At 39.5% G+C, this 20,648-nt stretch overlaps 1 protein-coding gene across 6 annotated transcripts in view; it reads left to right on the top strand.

Moving 5' to 3' along the window:
* The window catches only part of sash1a (SAM and SH3 domain containing 1a), a 372,472-nt gene extending 352,926 nt beyond the window's left edge, over positions 1-19,546 (top strand). For all 6 annotated transcript variants that reach the window (XM_041805179.1, XM_041805180.1, XM_041805176.1 and 3 more), the window contains 8 exons: positions 1,062-1,194; positions 2,880-3,049; positions 3,201-3,410; positions 6,640-6,790; positions 7,488-7,616; positions 12,252-13,291; positions 15,750-15,881; positions 16,791-19,546. In XM_041805179.1, the coding sequence (XP_041661113.1) occupies positions 1,062-1,194; positions 2,880-3,049; positions 3,201-3,410; positions 6,640-6,790; positions 7,488-7,616; positions 12,252-13,291; positions 15,750-15,881; positions 16,791-17,036 (2,211 nt within the window). In that variant the 3' untranslated portion in view covers positions 17,037-19,546. The remainder of the gene's footprint in view (positions 1-1,061; positions 1,195-2,879; positions 3,050-3,200; positions 3,411-6,639; positions 6,791-7,487; positions 7,617-12,251; positions 13,292-15,749; positions 15,882-16,790) is intronic.
* Positions 19,547-20,648: the final 1,102 nt, after the last annotated feature.

Genomic DNA, 20,648 nt, shown 5'->3' with positions numbered 1-20,648 from the left:
GATTCCTGATCAGAACCAGCGCATTAACTTCACAGAGTTTTACCATAAATTCACAAACTAAACAATGATAGAGGTTGCCGTTTGACAAGAGAGGTGGTAGAATAACGGGTGAATTTACTGGACAGACGTGATGAAAGTTTCTGTGCAGCTAGTATAGGGAGAGAGAGAGAGAGAGAGAGAGAGAGAGAGGGAGAGCGAGCGAGCGGACGCACACACTTTACTGAACACGGATGGCACCAGTTTCCAAAAATATTTAACTAATGTGTGACAGCCAGGTAAAGTTTATGTTTGGTCAACGCTGTACATTACTAGGATCATATTTAACATACAAACACTGGACGGTTGTGCAGAGAAAGAGAGCGGTGGACAATATGCTGCGTTACATTCTCCAAAGGAGGACAAATAAGTGTCCAGCTTGAGGCTGAGCCAGACGCTGGAAAGGTATTGAAATTCCAGACACCCTCGTAGGTTTGTCCGTGCACAGTTACTGGCTTACGATCATAAAAATAAAAGTAAATGTTACACTACAAAAAGGCAAATAATCCATAAAATATCATTGAACTAAGATATTGGAGTGGTTTTCATAATTTTTAGACCTCTATTAACACAGAAATTTACATTTATAGCTCAATTTCTTCCCCGCATTCGCTGTCATCTTGATAACCCTCAAAACCAAGGGAGGCCCAGGAACAGCTCAAAACTGAGGGAGATAACGCCCTCAATCTCACCCCTTAAGCGCAACATTCAGGAGTATTGGGACAGCCCTCGCACTTTGCAGGATTGCACATTTTGAGACTGAGGGTTAAGATTGAGGGTTAAGGGGAGAATTGGGATTGGGCCTAAATACCTGCTTGCTTTCTTAACGATACTACAAAAATGACTGCCTTTTTCACTTTCTCCACCAGTGTTCTCCATCTTTGTTTCAGCCACATGTTCAGCCCCTAAACCACACAGCCCAATCACTAAAACCCTCTCAACTCTTAACCAACAGTATTTCCTTTGTTTCTTTCCCCATATCATACATTAACAATCAGTAACTCCTTCTGTCTTTTGTCTTTCAGTCGAGTCCAGATGGGACCCCTGGCTCCCCTCAGTCCCCACAGCCTGACACAGACTCTCTGGAGAAGCCGAAGCTGAAGGCCGGAGGATCGGTGGAAAGTCTGCGGAGTTCACTCAGCGGTCAGAGTTCCATGAGTAAGTGAACAAACATTGTTTTAGAAGAGAGAGACTTCTGTTGACAATGTCTTTTAGCTTGTTCACAGTATGGTAGTAATATTTTTTTTATGTCTTGAGGGATTTTGCTGTTTTAGCATCTTTTAAAGCTTCTTTTATGAGTTTTTTGTTCAATATGAAACAGACTGAAGTTGATACTCATGTATCTTTGTGACATAAAGAAGTGAATGATTAGCAGTTTTAACAACTTGAACTTCTGCAGGAGTGATGGGTCAGACAAAGTGACACAACCTAAACAAACTTTATTTACAAAGTCTTGGGAAAAAACTCACAGCACCATCCTGTGGGGATGCTTCTCAGCAGCTGGCCATGGAAGGCTTGTAAAGGTAGAGAGTAAAATAAATGCAGCAAAATGTGGGAAAATCCCAGAGGACAATCTTATTCAGTCTGCACAAGAACTATGGCTTGGGATAAGATTTTTTTGAGCAAGACAATGACCCAAAGCATACAACGAAGCCACAGAAAAGGTTTAAAGACAACAAGGTGAATTTTTGGAGTGGCCGAGTCAGAGCCCAGACCTCAATCCAATAGAGAATTTGTGCTTGAACTTGAAAAGAGCTGTTCATGCCTGATCCCTGTGAGTAAAACTGCAGTGTCCAGATGTGCAAGCATGATTATGATCTATCGACACAGACTCAGAGCTGTGATTGCAGCAAAAGATGCATCCTTTGTAAATTTTTTTGTCAAAAAAGCTAAATTACATTGACCATGATTGATTTATAAAATAAGTTAAAAGGGGCATAACATCCAACCTTTGATAGGCACTGTATGTACAAAACAATACCAGCTCAAAGGCAAGACCACTGTCATGAAACATCACAGGTAATAATATTGCATATAGGAGAAGGCAATCCAACCAGCAATATTGTTTTACAATATGCTTCTTGGAATGATAGCTTGTTTTGAGCAACATTAAACACTAGGTGGTGCTCATAACTCGCTTGTGCATACTTGAACCTAATGTCTGCACTGCCTCTTAACATTACATGTTCAACAGTTATCTGTTTTGTGGAGAAATGGCCATGAAAAGTAATTTCCTCTCACGCCCAGTCACACCAGCTGCCTCATGCGCTGTGATGTCATACAGCTTTTAAGTCCTCTTATCTAATTACAACCTCTGATTACTTCAGCCTGTTGTTTCTGACACGTCCTTGTGGGTAAAATACCCATTATTATTTCAAGGCTTGGCTGTCTTACAGGGATTCAATGCCACACAAATACACATGCACACAAATACACAGGCAGACAGGCAAACATACTGTAATGATTAGGTTGGAAGAAAAGACATTATTTCAACAGTTTCACTCAATACTCAGTGCCTCTTAGTAATTTTTAATACAAGTGTTTAAGAGCCTGTTAAAAAGTTCAAACATTTTAGATTCAAAAATGCCAATAAGGAATAAAATTGAAGAAAATTACTTTAGTGGTAAATCAGTAGCTTCAACAACACTTTCCACAAAAGCCAAATTAAAGTAAGCATAAAGATGTACTGAAGACAGCTTTAATCAGTCTTGATCTCTGTCACTGTTGATCCCATACTAGCTCTGCTTGTTCGTCAATGTTTATAGGTGCTAATTATTACAGAAATAAGTAATCTTTTTTACATAATAGTGTATAAATGTTCATAACTGTATTTTTGTGTCCAGGTGGTCAAACAGTGAGCACCACAGACTCATCAGCCAGTAACAGAGAAAGTGTGAAGTCAGAGGATGGCGATGATGAAGAGCCACCTTACAGAGGACCATTCTGTGGCCGTGCCAGAGTCCATACAGACTTCACACCCAGCCCGTATGACACAGACTCACTCAAACTAAAGGTAACACGCCTAAGAACCTGGAAATAGCCTGAAGTTTGTTGAGGCTTAAGTTTTATTTGCCGTTCATTTGAATACGAATAGAATTAAAGTATAAAGAGCTGAAAAAATGAATAATTTCTTTAATCTTTTTTGATTTTTGTGTAATTTCCAGCGTGGGGATGTGATTGACATCATCAGTAAGCCGCCCATGGGAACGTGGATGGGCCTCCTGAACAACAAAGTGGGCACCTTTAAGTTCATCTACGTGGATGTGCTGAGTGAGGAAGAGGAGAAGCCCAAACGGCCAGTAAGGAGGAGGAGGAAGGGCCGACCACCCAAACCCACATCGGTGGAGGAGCTGCTGGAGCGCATAAACCTCAAGGTACATCTCACTCTGTTTTACCCTGCAATCAATACCCAATGCTTTGGATTTACAGCACCTGGTCAACTCAGGCAGTGCACATGTTAGAGCCTTTATAGTATTAACACTAGATCCACTGAGGTTCTCTATATACCTAAAACAGCCGGCGGGTAAAATTTAGCTGTTGTTAGAGTGCATTAATTTTCATTGATAGCACTGATCAAGAGAAAAGAGAAATAGGTCATTGTCAGATCTGTCACATCCAGAATTGTTTCACAGCTTATCTCTCGGTCCTGAAACTTCCCCTGCATCAGATTCTTCGTCACTCAAAGCTTTAAGCACATATATTGACATTTCACAACAATGAATCTTGTTTTTGCCAGTGGCGTTCATGTTAAAGGTTGAGTTACGATTCTGATTAGGCAGTGAAGCAAAAGAGAGAAGTTATTTTGACACCAGGTGGTAAAAACAAGCTTTTAGGAAAAGTCAGTGACTGAAAGACGTATAAATTTAATCAACACTGAATTAGACACAATTAAAGACCAGCCTCAGGTAAATTTGACCCCATGGTGGTTCTAGTGTTAAATAGGGCTGTATTAAGTTCTGGCAATGCAAAGTGTATTAGCCCGGTGGTTCTTTGAAATGATGTGGCAAGGCAATTTTTTAAATCATACACTATTACTACAACTACACAACAACATAAGTGGCTGTAAAATGATGCATGAGGGCTATTTTGAGATTTTGGCTTGATCTCAGGTGTGCCTTGGGCGACAAAAGGTTGAAAAACCCTGTATTAGCCACAGGAGAGGAGGGGCAACATGGCCTTTTTAAGGTGAGACTGGTGGGAGTGTCAGCACAGAAGCAAACAACGTCATTTTTAACTCTTAATTTTGGTGATTCAAAGAAAAACTGAGCTAAAAATGCAGCATTGGGGTAGATCTAAATAGAGAAAGTTCTCGGCGCTGTAATTTTCACTTTGAAGTCACTTTGTTTAAGCACTATTTCATAACACATTTGTGTTCGTCTATTTGCTGAACTATCCCTTTAAAGCTCCTGTGAGAAACTATTAGTTTGTTTCTCTTATCTCTTTGCTGTTTTTTTTCTGGTATCAAAAAATAGTATTTTTGATTTTAAAAAATCTCATTCTGCCTTCTCCTAACAGGCAAATGAGACTCTCCAAGGTTCTGGAAAGTTTTACTTTTTCATTTGACACCTACCCCCCTCAGCAGCAATTTCAGGAATCCAAATTAAAACTTAGAAAGAATCAGCCTTGTTTCTTTTGGTCTTTTGTGTTTTTGTAGGTCATAGAGAAGCAGCAGCATTAATTTATGCCCATTTCATCATCGGTGTCAAACTCCTCACAGGAGTTTTAAATTTTCATTAGCAGCTAAGTTAAGCAGATTTTGATTCTGTTTTTTGTAAAACCTCTGCAGACATCAGCTAATTGCACAATCTTGTAACCACCCATCTGTAACCTCAAATCAGAGAAATCAAACCTTAAGAAGTCATTCAAATGTTGTTTTTTTCCAAATATTCTCAAAGCACATTTGCAGACACAAAGAGATAAATACAGTGAAGGTAATTACAGGCTGCACGGCTCAGGCTGTTTGATCCAACAGCTATACATAAACATTAACACCCACTTTCTCACACCACGCCTCAACAAATAACTCATATCTTTCATCCAAACCTACACGTAGCTGAGAGCTTGATATCCTCTCCTCCCACTTGGGCAGCCAGCCGGCTTTATACCCACAAATAGAGACAGAAGTTTTTTGGGTTGTTTGTTTTTTATTATCTTCAGCCAGACTGATGGCCAAGACACAGATTAGAGATTTAGCGTTGGTTATTAACGTCACAGCACAATGAGCAAGGCTTTTCTGAGCTGCAAGTCTGGGTGATTAGTGTGTCAGAGTGCTCATGTCCCTTATGTCACCACAGTTTTCTTTCTGTGGCTGAAAAAAGAGATTTATTTTGTAGCAATCACCATGATTTCAAAAATGCTTTCATGGATTGTTGATAATGAAAAATTCCAGATTAATAAAACTTTACTTTTTAGTGTGAATAATCATGTGTAGCAGCATTTTATTTTAGGAATGCTTATTTTCTGTGATGTAGCAGATAAAACTTGTTTGTCCCCACTGAAAGAAATTGATTGAACTGACTTATGAGGGAGCTGTCATAGATAGTGAAAAATAAGAAAATTGCTGTGTACTTTTAGAGTTGCCAAGTGACATTTGGTTGAATTTGGCCAGCCTAACTTTTGGAACACAAACCAATATTTTCTGTCTTAAAGCAAAAAATTTCCAAACCTCTACATCCTGGTGAAATTTCTGCCAAGTTATCTTTTGATTTGAGCATGAAGTGTTTTAACAGGACAAAGATAGTGTGAGTGAGAAGCCACAGCTGCCTGTGTTTGTGTTAGTTGGTGGTCCTTTGTTTAGTCCTGAACCATCCCGCAGAAAATGGAACAGAGACAGCCCTCAGTCCTCCGCTGTGGACTCCACCATTGTAATTGATGGTCTCACTGGTGACACACAGTCTATGTGTTTGTCCAAGTGAGCGCGTGGGTCGCACGAACGCAGAGCCCAGCAATATTCAAAGTGGAAGCGGTTATGAGTGTGTTGAATGATAGCTGACTGTGTACTCACACAGGGCGTATCTAGACTTCTTTTTCTGTCTCTAGTCTGATTACACAATAGTTTGGGTGACAAAAAGTGGATTTGCCATCTGTGGTTGGAGAGCACTTTGATTCAGTCGTCTCCACCTTCAGTTCTTGCACTCACATGATGTTGGTGGGTGTCCATTACAGTTCTATTGAAGTGTATAACAGCAGGAGACTTCACACTGTGTCTTGATTGGTACCACTTGACTGTTAATGCAGCTACAACTCACTTTTACGTGCTTGTCAACATGACCGAGTTTGTGCCGTATTAAAGTGTGTTGACTGACGAGGCAGCCTCAACAGAATTAGCTACGGCTTACAGTGATTACACGCCCTCTAAAATCAAACAGCACTTTGGATTCAGCTAACAAGAGGTTTAAAAATATACAGCATGAATCAGAACTTGTGACCAGATGACAAGCTTACACACTTCTGTTGTTTATTTCTTCTTTTCCCGACCTTTATATTTACATTTGTTTGCATTTTATGCCCTAGTTCTGTCACTTGTGGCTTAGATCCCAAGTCTGAGTCTCTTTCTGTCCTTTTCCGAAGAATTCATCTCACGTGTTTATTTCTGTCCTGCAGGAGCACATGCCCACTTTCCTGTTCAATGGCTATGAGGACCTGGACACGTTCAAGCTGCTGGAGGAGGAGGACCTGGATGAGCTGAACATCAGAGATCCTCAGCATAGAGCCGTGCTGCTCACTGCTGTTGAGCTGCTGCAGGAGTATGACAGTAAGTAGACTTGGAAAAACATCTTACATAAATGAGCAAGCATATAAAAAAGTGATTGTTATTGCTTACTCTCTGGCTTTCAGAGATTTATTAGATCAGTGTAAGTATAGAACAAAGATTTGGGTGTTCACTGAAGAATGTTTTCTTGAACCATGCACCTGTATGAAAGCATACTAAAGAGGGGAACAAGGCTCTTACAGAAACCTTGGTGTTCAAATATAATTCCTAAGTCTTAAGCACATTACTCTATGGTAATAAAACTGGATCAGCTGAAGCATTTTTCATTTTTTGGCTGACGAGGGAAATTCCACTGCAACCTCCCTAAAGATTTTAAGAGTTCAGATGCTATGCAAATAAAAAAGCATACTGCAAAAAGGCAAATACATTTATTTACTGTTAAGTTTCTGCTTATTATTGATTATAAAACATGGATGTAGTCTCAGTGATGTCACTCATTAGGTTTTTAAGACATGTTTTGAAGCTTACAGATGGCTGGTGCCATATTGGAAATGCTTTTCCACCTAGCTTTTGATCATTCAGTCTCAGCTATGCACTTGAAGGTGCATTGTGTAATATTTATCGTTGTAGCTTTTACCACAGCATTTACACATTACAACATTGCCATCTGTTAAAGTCAATATAAAACTTGAGACATTTTTTGAAGATACAGCTGATTTCCTATTTTCTGTATTTCTAGGCAGCAGCGATCCAGAGCGCGGTGGCCTGTCAGGATCTCAGGAGAAGCTTCTGTCTGAGGGGCGGGGCTTAGTGGGCGACTCCCCACGAGACTCTGGCTGCTATGAGAGCAACGAGAATCTGGAGAATGGTAATGATAGCTATATGTAGTCTAGACCACTATTACCCAAGGCCTACTGGGAAATGGCCTAGCTAGGACTAGTCTAGTCTCGTCACAGTACCAGACTCACTCCTTCACCCCTGCCACATCTCTTGCCGTGCTTTTGCAACACCTTACTCATTTCACTCCTCTGGACCTGCCAGTCAAACAGCTCCTCTTACCTTAACTCTTACCTGCACCCCTCCTTAATCACTCTGCCCCATTATTTCCTCACTTTTCTACTATCCTGTCACTCCACTTTGTCTTCACCCCTCTTTCCATCTTGTAGGCATTCTGTATCGTCAGTGCCAAAGTCCAGTTGTATCAGAGAGGAAGCCATGTCCTCCAAGACCGCTAAGCCTAGTCCAGCCCTCATTGCTGGGAGCACAGAGGGACAGAGTTCCCCCCGTTCACAGAACTGTTCTGATGAGAACAAACTCTCTGCCCAGTAATGGACTCAGATTCCCATCTCTTCTTCCTGTGGATGCGAGGCTGCTAGAAGGATACGGGGAGGATGATTACGAGCTCAGAGAGTATTTCTGTTAAGTGTTTCTAGAGGAAAGCAGAGTAGCATGTCTATAAATGCCTGTTTTTATTTTGCAGTGGTGATTGTGTAGTCTGATAGTGTTTTTAAAAAACATTGGGAAAAGATTGCAGCTGCCATTGAAATTTCATGTCATACCATTTCATTGTGTTTATAGTGACCAGGTTGCACCAATCAAACAGTATGTGCCTAAAAAAAAGATGAAAATATTTTTAAATTGTAGTGCTTGCATTGTAAGAAAGTGATGATTACAGAAGGTCTTCTTTGTGAGCTTTCTTTTTAGTTCAATGTTGAACCTGCTCTACCCTCCTACATAAAACTGTTCTCTTTCTTTATTCTTTTTAACAGCTCCATAACTCATAAACTACTGCTTTGTCTTCTCTCCTTATCTTTTTGTTAACTCCCAGAAACAACTGGGTTCCTCTTTAATGTGTGTATGTGTCATTCTGGTTCAACAGTGAAGCGTGCAATGAGTAGAAGAATGGAGACGTGGAATAAAAGCCACTTCTTTAAAAAGAAAAAGGACTCCCCTGCTGCTTTCTATGTTTCGCCTTTTTTCTGTCTGTTTTCTCCTGCCGTGCCACTAAACACTGTTTAACCAGCTGCATAACGTTTAGGAAACAGCCTGCATTTCTTCTTACACTTTTAGGGCTCTACAGCACAGATTCATGAAGCCACTGCCACATTACTGAATATTAATTGACATTTTTAAATATTAATTGATCTAGAGAATAGGCCGCATTTGATTTAAATAATAGAAGATCATTAAAAATGCATACCTCAACTTTTAAACGTTCTTCTTTTGAGGAAAAATGTCACTGTAGAGCCCTGAATGAATAGACTTTTAATCAGTAGACTTCCCTGTAACATATATGTAGCTTAAAAGCTTTCCTATTTCTAGATGCAGTAAACCTTCTACAGTCATTTAGTGATGTCTAAAATCCATCAAATTATCATCTTCATTTTCATAAACAGTGCATTCATTCATTCAAGTTTTCAGACCCCCTTCACCTTTTTCTATATTGTTATGTTGCACCTTGATGTTATGACAAATGAAATAATGATAAAATCCTTATTGATATACACTCAGTACCCCATCATGACAAAGTGAAAACAGAATTTTAGAAACTTGGAAATTTATGAAAATGTGAAAAAAACCTGAAATACTACATTGACAAGAAATCAGACCTTTTGCAACAACACTTTACATTTAGCTCAGGTCAGGTTCCTCCCATTTCTCTTGATCTTTGCTGAGATGTTTCTACACCTTGACTGGAGTCCATCTGGGGTAAATTAAACTGATTGGTCATGATTGGAAGGCCTCACAGCTGATAATGCATATCAGAGCAAAAACCAATTGCTGCAAAGACTGTGCTGCACTGAAGGTTCCCAAGATTGCATTGGGTGTAGGGCCTCAGGAAAGGGATGACCAAGACCCTGATGGTCACTCTGATTGAGCTCCAGAGATGTTGTGTGGACATGGTACAAAATTCCAGAAGGACAACCATCACTGCAGCCCCCCATCATTCTGAGTTTTATGACAGAATGGCTAGACGTAACCCTTCCCTCGGTGCAAAACGCATGAAAACCCACTTGGCTATCACATTGAGTTTTTTGCAGCATGTGACCCTGACCAGTCTTCTGGTCCCTGCTGCTGAAAAACACCCCTACAGCATGATGCTGCCACCACCACGCTTCACTGTTTGGATGTTATTGGGCAGTTAATGAGCGGTTAACACTGTGATACTCAACGCTCTTGTTCGTCTTAATTGAAATACTCCCCAAAAAACCTTAAAATTGTAAACTTTTTCTCTCAGAAATTATCCATTGCAAGTCACATTAGTCAGTTTGTTTCCCACACTTATACAGTAGGTTTTAATGGTGAAACTTAATTGTCAATCTTTATCAGTTTCCATCAGTTTTTGCCACTTTTATCCTGCTCTTTTGCAATTTTCCCCCTTTTTTGCCACTTTTTGTCCATTTAAGCTGCTTTTTGCCATTAAATGCCACTTTTCCACCTTTTTTACAGCTTTTTTTGCCATTATAGTCACTTTTCACTCTTTTTGTCACAGTTTTGACCACTTGTAACTAAATTTTTTATGACTTTGCACCTATTTTTGACGCTTTTTATCCATTTTTTTCCTCATTGTATGCTTTTTGCCCCCATTTCACCCATTTTTTACAAATTTTTTTGCCACTTTTTTTTTTTTTACCATGGGGACCCCCTTAACCTATTTTGTTTGCCACTTTAACCCATTTTTGCCACTTTTCACCATTTTAGATTGTGGCTCTTGCAAAGGCATTTTTCAACAATTTGGCTCATGGTTGAGCAGGGTTGATTAACACTGGGTTAATGAGCATGTAGAATTGCAGCCAAACAGTTCAATCTTGGTTTCATCAGACCACAGAATATTGTTTCTCACGGTCTAAGAGTCCTTTAGGTTCTTTTTTCAAACTCAAGCGGCTTTTATGTGTTTTGCACTGAAGAGAAGCTTCCATTGAGGTCTTGGTCACCTCTCTTACTAAAGCCCTTCTCCACTGTTTGCTCAGTTTGGCTGGGCGACCATTGCTCTTGGAATAGCCCTGGTTGTGCCTTTCTAAATCATGTCCAATCAATTTAATTAACCACAGGTGGACTCCAGTCAAAGTGTAGACACATTTTTGCACAAGTTGGGAGATATCAGAGGAAACTCAGCTAAATTTCAAGTGTTTTTGCAAAGGGTCTGAATACTTATGTCAATGTTATATTTCAGTTTTTTATTTTTCGCACATTTGCAAAAAAAAAAAAAAAAAAAAAAATCTGTTTCCACTTAGTCATGATGGGGTACTTAAGTGTAGAAAATAATGAGAGTAAAATTTTTTTTTTTTTACTGCAGCATCAGGTTGAAATAAATTAACATGAAAAAGTGAAGAGGGGCTGAATATTTTCTGACTGCACTATAAATGCATTGTATGAGAACATATTGATCAGTAAATGAAAGGGTGCATATTAATGATATGCAGTTCAGTGTCCCCTTAATAAATCCGTAGCCTTTTACTTTGAAACCTATTTTAAGTCATCTTTACAGGGTTATTAAATTATTTAGTGTCAGAAGTCAACATAGAGCTCATTATGTTAAGCTTTTAAACTCCTACAGATGATTTTAGGTAACTGTTATCAGCCACAGATTATGACCTGATGTTGCGTTTCCAGTTATAAAGTGACAGAAAGTCTACAGGCTTCAGTTTGCTCTCATTTATGTGTGAAAATTTGTTATAAAAGAAAATAAACTTCTCTTTTTCCCTGTATCTAATTGGCCCTAAAAAACACCAACATGCTTAACCGTTTTGGGAATTTCTTGGTACCACTGTTTATATTTCATGACATTCCACCTATTGAACTTCTTTTCTGTCATCCCGCCATTTCAACTCTGGCAAAGCCACCCTCTGTGGCACCCATCCATTTCATGCATCCATTTTTGCTCTGTAAGCCAGAGAATAGATGGTAAGTTGCTTCAATCCTTTTGTTCTGCTGTTTCTGAACTTTTCCATCCAGATTTCTTTGTTTGGGATTGTTGCTATGATGACAACAAAGTCAGCCAGCTTGGTCGTGAGTCAAAGAGCTTATCTTATCCAAGGCACACTCCACCCGGTCTACATAAACACTTCTGAGCTGTAGACTGTGGTTTACAGATAAGCTGTAAACAATAATAACAAAATGTGCAAGAGCAGATTTTTTCTACTTAAATGACAACAATGATGAAAAATAATTGGTGGTGTGTGCATGTTTTCCACTGATGCAAAACATAGGATCCAGTGTTTGTGGAATATCTTACTCTATTGTAGATATTGTTTAATATCTCGTACTTTTTGCCTAAATAATTTTTTTATAATAATAGATTATTTGCAAAAACAAAGGAAAGAAAGCAGCAGAAAAGTCTCAGACTTCAACTTAGTTTATAAATAAGGATATATTTTTAAAATTAACAAAAGCATGGCTTTAGCAGGCTTAAAATTTGACCTCCTCCCTGATAGAATACTTATGAGTTAGACATGTCTCCATGACATCACTTATTGAATTTAAATGTCTGTTTTCTTTGCAGGGAAGAGCAGAAAGACCTCCCGCTCCAACCGTTCTTCTGCAGGCCTCCAGTCTCCAGACTACCCCACCCTCCCCATGACTCTTTCAACAGAAGCTCTGCAGCACAACAGCAAGAACCAGCGCACAAAGTTCCCCAAAAGCTTCTTCATCAAACCCTCCTTGAAAGGTTTCAACCTGCTTGGGCTGCGTAGAGCCCAAAGACGGTCTCCCATACCAGCCAGCCGCAGCTGTGAGGACCTGGATGGTCCTCCGCAGCCTGTTGGGCCCTTAAAACGCTCCCACTCTCTTGGAGATCTTCACTGGGAGCAGAACTTTGAGCACAAGGATCTAGGAGTCGAGCTTAAACTCGCAAAGGAGGGACCCAAATCTGGCAACAGCAGCCCAAACAGCGTATTTAGAGAGGAGGGTGTCCGAAATCAGAACGGGACTCCAACGCTGAGCCCACAAAGAAGGGTGGAAAGACCGCCAATTCCCTCTCAGCTGCCTCTGCGCTCACCTTCTGCTGTGACTCAGTCACAAAATCCATCAGAGCTCCTCTCTAGTCAAACTCCAAGCCCACCTGAGTCAAGTGGAGAGAGGGTCATTCGGACTCACCCCAAAAAGCCACCAGTCCCTCCTCCTGTTCCTGCCAAGAAGTCAAAGGAAAGACTCGCAAACGGCTTACGTCACCCGCCTCTCTCCCTGCCCTCTTCGCCATCACCCACCCCCTCTCCCACCCACTCCCTTACCCACTCTCACCCAAGCAGCCCCATCATTCGCAGTAGCAGCAGCAGCCCAAGCCCGGGCGCCCCTGCTCTCCCCGCAAAGACCTTCAGTAACCCTGCTAGCCCCTGTGCCACCACCTCAACCGCTTCATCCATGGGCGAGGAGCCAAGCAGTCCTCCAGCTGTGCAGCCTCCATGGATGTCAGATTTCGGGGGAAAGGTTGCTGTTTCAAGAAAAGTTTCCCACAACAAGATGAGCCCTGACCTGCTCACCCTACTGGAACAAAGGCTAGAGGCTGAGGGCATCGATCTGACAGAGGAGCCGTACTCTGACAAGGTGAGCAAAGAAACATTCATCTTAACACAAGAGCAAAGAATCACCTCAAAGTTTGGCTTGCAAATTTAGCTCGACACGAGCTGTGGTTGTGGAGTCGATCAATAACTGCAAAAGCATCATTTATATTCGCTTCCTTGAACACTTTAACTCAGTAAAGTTCACTGTTCAGTCATATTTATTCTTAACTTTTTGTGCACTCCTGTTTAAGTTTTTGAGTTATTAACACATAAGAATATACACAAGCACATTGAGATGAGGTGAGGATTGTTCTTAAAACCACATCAGAGTAGACCCAAAACAACCACCAGATGAAGTCATGTTTCCATGCTACATGTGAAAATGGGGCTCCATGACACCTCGGGGCTGTACTTGTCTGGCGTCAGGCCCTTTGAGTTCAGCATCGTAACATGCCTAACTTAACTCAGTCATAATTTCACTGCAGCTTGGATGTAAATTACTGTTTGAAGGCCAACAACATAGCCACTTATGTGTAAAAATAGGGACTAATAGAGACTGAAGTTTGCTTCTTTGTCTGCAGATGCCTCTTTTTTGTATGAAAGCACATTTGTGAGTGTGTATGTGCATTTTTGTACGCAATAATAAATATGCAGCCTGGAGCTGAGGGGGAAAGACTGCGGGCTGGGTCCCACTATGATGCGGTTCAGACTGTTAAGTTTATGGGCTGAAATCTAACTGAAGGCAGACGGGGTTGTAAAAACCCTCTGCCACTCGCCAGACCCCAGGCTGGGCCCCTTTAACACGGCGGAGCCCCCAACACTGCCAGGGAGAAAAAAAAAACACACAAACACAGAGGCATGCAGGGATGAGGTGAGAAATAGTGTGTCAGACCACAGCACAGCTCTGCAGGATTGTTATTAGTTAGAAGTGGGTTGGCAGAGATGCAGGAGTCACACTGTTTTTGTGAGATTTCAACCACAGTAGCATAAATGCATTTGAAATGATACAGATTAAATTGTTAAAAGCATTTTGATACTGACTCAATCATAGGCACTATTAGAAATATTTTTGTGCTTGTAGCATCAAAGCTCCTGTGTGGAGTTAAAGAGGGTTATTCCTGATATCTCTTTGAGACCTCCAAAAGCAAACAAGACCACATCAATAAGGTTTATATTTGTTATTATTACTAGTGTGAGAAAACCCTGCCAGGGGTAGGCGTCCAATAATGTGATTAACAGCATGCTGCATAAGCAGCCTTTGTTTACATTTTCAGATTCTTGATGAGTAAGTAATATATTTAAGATTTTTTCTTAATTAACACAAACATGAAAATAGTTCAGTCAGGAGAACCTCAGTATGAGTTTAACAATAATTTTATTTTACAAATTTCAATGAACTAAATGGAGGTGGCTGGGGTGGAGGAGGGTTGCAGCGCCCACACAGAAATGACAGGCTGACTGTGAAAAAAAGGATGACAGATTTAAAATATCACAGGTGCATGATAATTGGTTGGACGAGGTTGTGGCAAAATCTGATTAGCTGAGTACTTAAGAGAGTGAATGCCCAGGATCAGCTGATCACCAGAGCAGGAAGAGAGAAACTATGGAAGAAGGGAGAGATATGAACAAGTGGTAACTGAAGAATGAGTACAGTCTTCCTGCTAGGCTCTCTTCACCCCCTTTCTTTGGAAGAATTAATTCCTCAGTCCATCCCTATGGTTAGTAAAAATATGATGAATCCTGTTTGGCCACTCAAAGCAGATTTCATCTTGGTTTCTACAAACAAAGAGAGATCATGAAGCACCTTTCATAGTTTAGTAGGTTTGTCATTACTGTGCAATCTAGTAGAAAACGATGAGGTAAACCTGCTTGTATTTTGTGATAAGAATTTACTGGTGCCTTAATTTCAATGGTAGTAGTGGTCCTTTACAAGCCCTGGGGGATCTCCTTCGTCCCATACATGCATTTTGCATATATGCCTCTGTCTCTTTATAATCATCCATCCTTTCCACAAATAAAGTCGTAAATGGTAAACACAGCAAAAGACATACATAGTCCATCATTAACTTACTCTGTGAAACTTTGCATTAGGGTTTTAGTTTACTTTGTATAGAAGAATGAAAGGAATATACTGACTTGAGTATGTAATAACAACAAGTATAGTGTTTGTGTTCTACGTATTTGTCTTTAAATTTCTCTGACTCTCTCCCTCTGGAAATATCCTTATTACTCTGTCTGAAGATATCTCAGATGAGTAATTTTATCCAATTAGGCTGTTTCAGTCGTTGGAGAACAAACACATCTCGCTCCTCATAACGACAGTAATAATTCAAAAGTGCTCCTTAATGTCAGCTTGCTTTACTGTATGTAGCCTTTAGGCTCCTAACTTTTTTGCTCATCCACTTTTTTAGAGCCCATCATTAAACTGTCATTCTTGAAACGTAATGTGATTTATTATTATTTGAATATAAGCTTGTCTAATAATATCTCCTCTCCTGCAGCATGGCCGGTGTGGAATCCCCCAGCCGCTGGTGCAGCGTTACTCTGAAGACCTGGAGCAGCCTGCCAAGGATGTGGCCTCAAACATGGACCAGCTCCGAGTCAGAGAGCTTCGCAAACAGCACCGCATGGCTGTAAGGCAACAGTGATTTACTTCATACCAGTAGAGACCGTGTTTGAGTGATTTTTGGAGTAAGAAGCTATATATAAGTGAGGCTTTTCCTTAAAGTCAGTGGGTCAGTTGTTACAGGGCATTCTACCCAAGGCTGGTGCCATTATTTAGGAGTAGTGATTTTTTTATATCTGGATAAAATTAAGGAAAATACTTTTAAAATATATTTTTTATTGTTATGTGTAAACTGTAAGGGGTTTCCATCTAGTGATTTTGAATGGTTTGGTAAATAGCTTATGTATGCCTTTTTCCTCTGGCGTCAGCCTGAAAAATATATCTCAGAAGTACTGGAACATATCAAATCTCCATTTTCTGTTTGTAAGTCATTTATACATAAAGTCTGAACATTTGGTATCTTTTTTACTGCCTGCAATCGATCATCAACTGACAAGTGTTCGTGAAAATTCAGGGAGGCATCTGGACGTATTTAATCTTTCAGCGACATATTGTAGAACTGACATCCTATTGCTAGACCACTGCCAAATTCAACTTTCTTGCCAGCATTATCACAGTAGTGCAGCATGACTCAATTGCATAACAACCGTTTTGTAAAATACTGAACACTAATGTTTGCTATGAATTGGCTGAGTGCTTTATCAATTCCCTAAGTCAGAAATTTAAGAGAACAAGTTGCGAGACAACAGGCCATGCTCTAAGTAAAAAAGTAATATATTAGTATGCTACCTTGTGACAGCAGAAGTTATTAGATGTTTTAAGAGTTATATAGCATTTTAGCTTATTACTCAGTGAATAATATGAATGGAAAATGACCATTATGTTAATGTGAATGATTCAGGCTGTCTATTTACTAATATTATCTTATCAAAAAAGCTTCTGTAACTAACTCTTTTTATCCCATTAATGCCTTCAGATCCCTTCTGGAGGGCTCACAGAGATGTGCCGGAAACCTCTTCCTTCAGGTAACATCAGCACGGTGGCAGATTGGCTCACTTCTATCGGCCTACCCATGTACACATCATCTCTGATGACGGCAGGAATCGACACGTTGAGTCACGTGGCCTTGTTAACCGATAGCACCGTTTGGGAGGCTGGGGTGCGGGATGAAAGACACGCCCGCCGGCTCGTCAGTGAGGCACGATTGCTCAGCACACACTGAGGGATGCAGTCCTAGTGGTGTGGTTGGAGTCACATTTAAAAAAAAAACAGGTATCAAATCACTGGTCTGTACCATCTTTATCAAACACGGTCAGTAGGTGGACTCAATTATCACAAGACTGGCCACAGCACTACAGTACTTCCTGTCTCACACCTTTTCAAAATAAGACTCAAAGTGAGCAAACCTCGCTCTCTGATTTTCACTCTTTCACTTTTCTCAACTGTTTACGGCATTGAAGAGGTTTTTTTCTCCTAGCAGCCAAGACGAGATGTTTGATTATTGCCTTTTCAAAATAAAAGACTCACTCTGTGGGATGGCTTCCACTCTGAGGACACCCCCAAAAGTCTTAAATAAAGACTTGGATCCGCCTTGAAGGAAGATTGCACACTCTTTTGTAGGATGGGTATTTTTTAAGACACAGAAAAAGATGGTTTTCTTCCTGCATTTTCACGAGTGCTTAATTTTCTATTTCTTTTTGTGGCCGGGGTAACGTTTAATGAGGGTCTCTTAAGGAAGTAGCTCTGCCAAAGTGATTTACTTCTCACTCAATGCGTGGTTCCGACTCAAAGGAATTCAACAAATATTATATCTGGACTTTTAATCAACTAAATGCTACATAAACTTTTAATAACTGGTCATTTTGAGATGGTTTGTTTTGTATCATTTTCTGTATTATAGCATATCTTAATTTGAAACTGATTTATATGCTTAAATTTTGTTTGCCTTTTGAGTGTTGCAGCCTTATTTTGAGACAAGCTCTCAGTCATTGCTAAGCTGAAACAGCTGACATCCCACCTTCATATTTCCTGTATATTTAATGTCCTCTTTTGCTGTCCATATCTTGGATGCACTAGTCTTACAAAAGCTTTTACTTCAAGCAATCACAATCAGAATTTACATATACAATACATTCCCTTTGTATCCAAGCACATATGAAGCTGCCTTACCATTGTTGATGAAGAGATATGTATGGCTTTAGCTATACCATGACTGAGATGCAGAAAGCGCAAGCCTTTTTTTATCGGACCAGATGATTTTAGTGATGTATATCTATGTGGACCACAACACATTCCTCTAATGGACTGTGTTTTCTTTACATGTGAAGCCACAAAACCACATTCATGACACAGATTTCATTCCATGTTTAACATCTCTTTAACATCCTACCGCACAATGTACAAGTTTCATGTTGTGGCGACGGAGGAGGAGAAAATGTTCCAAAGACACAGCTGACATCTGCGCTGTCATATCTGGAATTTATTGGACCATCTACAGTGTTGAGGAATTTGTTTTATAGCTGATAATAAGCTGTTTGGGACATTTTAAACACTTCATACTGTAACTTTAATCAATGCTGGATGGATACTCTGAATAGGACTTTTGCAAAAGCTTGGAGTAAGTGGTAAAAATGAGAATATCAGAAGAAAGGATTACCTCTAAGGTCAGGATGCACACATTATGACACGAAGTAGTCTTACAAATCAGGGAAAATAGCATCAGAAAAGCCTGTAACAAAAACAAAACTATGGGCCAAAATCTTCATAGAAATACTAAGATTTAAATGAGGAACTAATTCTTTAGGGCACATAAAAATGTGTTTTTTCTCTTTGAATTTCTAACAGTTAATTCTTTTTTCACTGTCAGAAGAGTCAAAAAAAATATTCCAAGAATTTCACATTCAAAATTTAGAAAGTGTTATTGCTCTTTTTTACTCAGCAGGTTTGCTTTTGTTTTTAAAAAATATTCCTAGGTTTTCATATTTAAACTTTTGATCAAGTGTTATTCCTGAAGTTTTCTTTTTTTTCCCAGAGGGCATTTGATAGATTGCCTTTTTCTCTCCTCTTCAATCAAAGTGGTGCTCTGAGAAAGCGAGGATAGTGGAGGCGGGGTCATTTTCTTTAAAAAGAAAAGAAAAATGAAAGACCCAACTAGTGTTTTGTAAAGAGTGAAAATATTAACACTGTAAATGCACTTTAGAGGGTAAAACTAGCTGTTTTATAAAAGAAAAAATTGGCTCCTTTTTGTTCACAGGTCCTGAAATGGGCGTCAGGTATAAAGGATATCAGTGGGTTATGCTGGTATTTGATTTTAGTATTGAGTTCCCATTGCCAACTTTTCTAACCACGACGGGTTAATCTGCTCCTCTTCTTCATTTCCAGCTTGTTTTTGCATTCTTACAAGAACTAAATTCTTAATTACATATATGAAATGCTAAGCAGAAGTTGCACATTCTGTATATGTAATTGATATTTAAATAACTTATTTTTGCTTTTTTTTCCTTATCACATGTAATTAGCTGTACTATATAAATAGCAATTTCTTCCTGCATAATGCATATTGCTTTAGCCAGCGAGGAACTACAGTATGTATTGTAAAATATGTGTACAAATTATTTTATTTGGTTTTCATCTACCTAATGATTGTCCATACAGATTTGCTTGTGTATTGAAACAACAAAAAAGTAATGTCCATAGCTATTTGTCATTCTGAAATATAATAAAAACAGTTTCTTGCCATAGGTTGGACTTTTAATTTTCGCCATGCACTTGAACACACACTCACATAATGGGGAGCTGTGGGTTTAGCCATCACTGTGGCTGGCCGACGTTGGCTGGTTGATGACTTTTTATTAAAAATTTAAAATTAAAAGTGTGGATTGGCAACTGAGGAATTACACTGCTGGGCTTACATTAATTAAAAACCAACCGTCAGACATGTCATTGTATTATTTTTACTTTTTTGCACTTAAAAATAAATGTAAGAAAGTAAAAGAAGTCAATCATTGTTCTGGGTTTCCTTAATAGGAAACCTGACCAGGATTTTGTGACTCATTTGGACCACTACACCAACCATAGTCGATGACTTAGGGAGCTTAACCCTTTATGGGGCAAGGAACCATATATGGTCACTTGGGTTGACTTCCTTCGTTGCTCCCCCCAAAATCTCTGTGAAACAGTAGAACTAGAATTATTTTTCTCAGCCAAGCAGTAGAAATCAGTCCACATCACATCACAGCAAGTGACATCTCACCATCCGACCAATCAGCAGTAGCCCAGAGCGTCTCAAACTTTCTGTTCCCTCCAGAACTTACAAAATGCAGTTTTACATCTCTTTTGGTCCCTAACAAATAGTCCTAAAACCATAGCTAACCATGATGAGATGATGAAACTCACACATTTTAAAGGTGAATAGTAGTACTAAATTTCCTTATAGGTTTTGTTTTAATATGATTTCTATGAATTACTGAAATGTTGGCTTGAAAAATGGGAGAGTCATATTTAGACATACACCTGTTTAGAGGTGTAAAATTGTGTCTGTGTTTAAACATATGGCCATCTCATCTAGCAACCATACTAAGGGTATTTTCTTGACAAATAAGTCACTATAATTAAGCACATCAGTACTCTACAGTGTAGTTGGATGCTGCCTCAGGTTTGTATAAAATTAAAGAGTTCTCCCATGATAGATTTCACTAATTTATAGAAATTTTCAAGGTATGATAAGAGTGATTTTTGGTCAGTTTTATAACCTTATAACAGTTTTATTATACTCTGTGGTTTATGTCATTTTTCATTTTCACTGTGAGCCTTATTTCTGCTTAAATTAATTCAG

This window comes from Cheilinus undulatus, linkage group 14 (genome assembly GCF_018320785.1).
Source record: "Cheilinus undulatus linkage group 14, ASM1832078v1, whole genome shotgun sequence".
Lineage (NCBI taxonomy): Eukaryota > Metazoa > Chordata > Actinopteri > Labriformes > Labridae > Cheilinus > Cheilinus undulatus.
This window is presented reverse-complemented; position numbering and strand designations above follow the sequence as displayed.